Below are 2,500 nucleotides of genomic sequence, written 5' to 3'. Positions count from 1 at the left end.
AGAGAGGGAATTCATTCCATTCAAGAGGCAGGTTAAAAAGAGGGGAAGCAGATACTAATCTGCTTATGTCATGTAAATAAATGTTCCTTGTGCTATCTGTAAGGAACTGTGCTAGGCATCTTAAAACTGCTGGAAAAGTAGTTACCTTCCAAGTTGCTGCATTACGCCTGAAGTAAGCAAACGTCCGTGTAAACCAGCTGTAAATTTCATTAAGTGTTAACTGCCTGTCAGATGACTCCATGATAGCCTGAAATGAGACAAGATACATAGTGACATAAAATAATGGTTTACTAACTAGACTAGATGACACTTTCTCATCCAAGCCTTACTTTAAGCATTAATGAATTTTAATTTAATCAGGCAAAGTTAATTTTCCTTCTACTTACCTGCCTTATGAGAGTTGCATAAGTAAATGGAGGTCTGACATCTGCATTTTTATAAAATTCGTAGTTTGGGGCAATTTCTATAAAAATAAAAACTAGGTGTTAATTCTGCTAATAATTCACATCATATATAATTGATTTTTCATATTTCCTATAGTATTGGTAAAGTGATTCAGTGAGAAAGCCACCGACTAGTGAAAGCACAAAGCATGACAGTGGAATTGAATTATATGGAAAAGGCCATTTCTGACGCGAAGTGCAAATGAAGCATCCCCTAGTTGTTCGTGGTACTTCAGGAACTGTGCGACCAGCTGGCCTGAGGATTTTTTTCCAATAGCCAGGTCTTCTTTAAAGTGGGTAGTTTAGGAATATTCTTACATGGACTTTTGCCCCCCTGCTATAATCTTTGCTTCTCTCGTCTAATATGTCTTAAAGTACAACAGGCTCATCTCTCTGCATCTGTGGCCATCTAACAAAGGAAACACAAAACCCTCACCAAGCACCCACGTTTAAAATAACTTCACTTTTTGTCAAGAGGGGGCTCTGGGCTAATAATGGTTACAATGTGTGACTGTGATTATCCAGATGCCCCAGGGATGGCAGGTGGGGGAGAAGGGAGAAGGGAGAAGGGTAAGAGAGGGAAAGAAGGTAAATTTTTGTTCCATGCAAATGCAAAGTTTGCCTCTCACAATGCCTCTTAAGCAAAGTACCATATAGGCATTAGGAGCTGTGACAGGATTTCATTTAGGTAGCACCTTGATAAAGACTGATTCATGTGAACCTGGAACTGTCTTGCATAAAGCAACGGTGTTTCGTATATGTCCTTTAAAATGGCTCTTCTCTACAGCATTACTCACAGATGTGGGATTGCTAGTCTTCCCTCAGAGATCAAAGGATCTCATTGAATTGAGGTGATAATATGGGCTATCCTGACATCTCTCAGTGTCTCTAATGGGGAGAGCTTTCTTTCCTGAACAACCATTCAGAACAATTCATCATGATGTGCTTAGGGAATCGCCCCTATTCGCATTTACCAGGAATAAAACAATTATCACTCCATAAATCATGACATGAGTTTCCATGTGCTCTGGAATGGCTCATGTACAGTTGATTCAGCTACAGTTTTCCTCTCCCAAAGTAAAAGCGCTCTACTGAGCATTCATATCCTACCTGATGACATGGGAATGTTGTATTTGTCTGAATGTCGCCTTCGTATGGCTCCCACATTGGGCACACTGGCTGGGGTGATTACTGAGGGTCCCTGGGTAATCGGGGTGACTGGGGCCGTTGGTGTGGTAGGGGTTTGAGGTAAGCTCTGTGGGGATGTCTCCAACATATTCTTCGACATGGTGACACTAGACACCAGATTTAGCTGCAAAGGCCCAAGAGAAGGGCAGGAAAAAGGTAGAGACAAGAGAAAAAGACTTAAAAAGGTTTGACAAATGAGAGTGGATTCACTTCTACAGCTGTGTTGCCACTAATAAGCTGCAAAAGGAAGCAGCCAATCTCAACTAATTACAGGATGAAATTGTATCATAAGAACTCTAATTAGAGGATGCTGTTAGAGGTTATCTAATAATCTACTGCAATGTTACTTAGGACTAACTCCTTCTTGTCCTACCAGACTTCAGCGAAAGTCTATTTCCTTAAATAAAAGCCAGTTGCTGATTATCGACTGCCCCTGTTGTTAAACAGGTCTAGCCCCCAGTGAAGCAACAACAACAGCAATAATGAAGGATGCAATGTTTTTAACCAATAGGACTTAAAGTAAGTTGCTATTCTGTTGCTGCCAGAATTTTTTTTTTTCGTAGTCCCAAATCTCAGCTGAGAGGCTCCAGCCAGCTGGAAAATTTTACACTGACCTTTAGTCTCCTTGCTAATTTGGTGGAATGGTAATGACATTACTACATATTCAAACAAAATTGTCTTAATTGCAAATTAGCCGGAGGAGGCTGAAAATTTTCAAATTAAATCTGATTGGAGATGGAGAGAGGGAAATGGAATTTCCTCACTAACAATCATTTGTGGCATGTGTTAACAAATATAATGAAATGTCAAGTTTGCCAATTCCTCTGGAAGTATCATTTTCAATTTATGATTACAGTGTCACTTAATGC

General features: G+C 40.0%; 1 protein-coding gene across 22 annotated transcripts in view; it reads right to left on the bottom strand.

The window, feature by feature from the left end:
- The window catches only part of FOXP2 (forkhead box P2), a 607,270-nt gene that overhangs the window by 33,417 nt on the left and 571,353 nt on the right, over positions 1–2,500 (bottom strand). For all 22 annotated transcript variants that reach the window (XM_054559697.2, XM_054559694.2, XM_063726142.1 and 19 more), the window contains 3 exons: positions 1,554–1,755; positions 387–463; positions 146–247 (listed from right to left, as the gene is read on the bottom strand). In XM_054559697.2, the coding sequence (XP_054415672.1) occupies positions 146–247; positions 387–463; positions 1,554–1,755 (381 nt within the window). The remainder of the gene's footprint in view (positions 1–145; positions 248–386; positions 464–1,553; positions 1,756–2,500) is intronic.

Source organism: Pongo abelii, chromosome 6, assembly GCF_028885655.2.
Source record: "Pongo abelii isolate AG06213 chromosome 6, NHGRI_mPonAbe1-v2.0_pri, whole genome shotgun sequence".
Classification (NCBI taxonomy): domain Eukaryota; kingdom Metazoa; phylum Chordata; class Mammalia; order Primates; family Hominidae; genus Pongo; species Pongo abelii.
The sequence above is the reverse complement of the archived record's forward strand: the minus strand, read 5'-3'. Positions and strand labels throughout refer to the sequence as shown.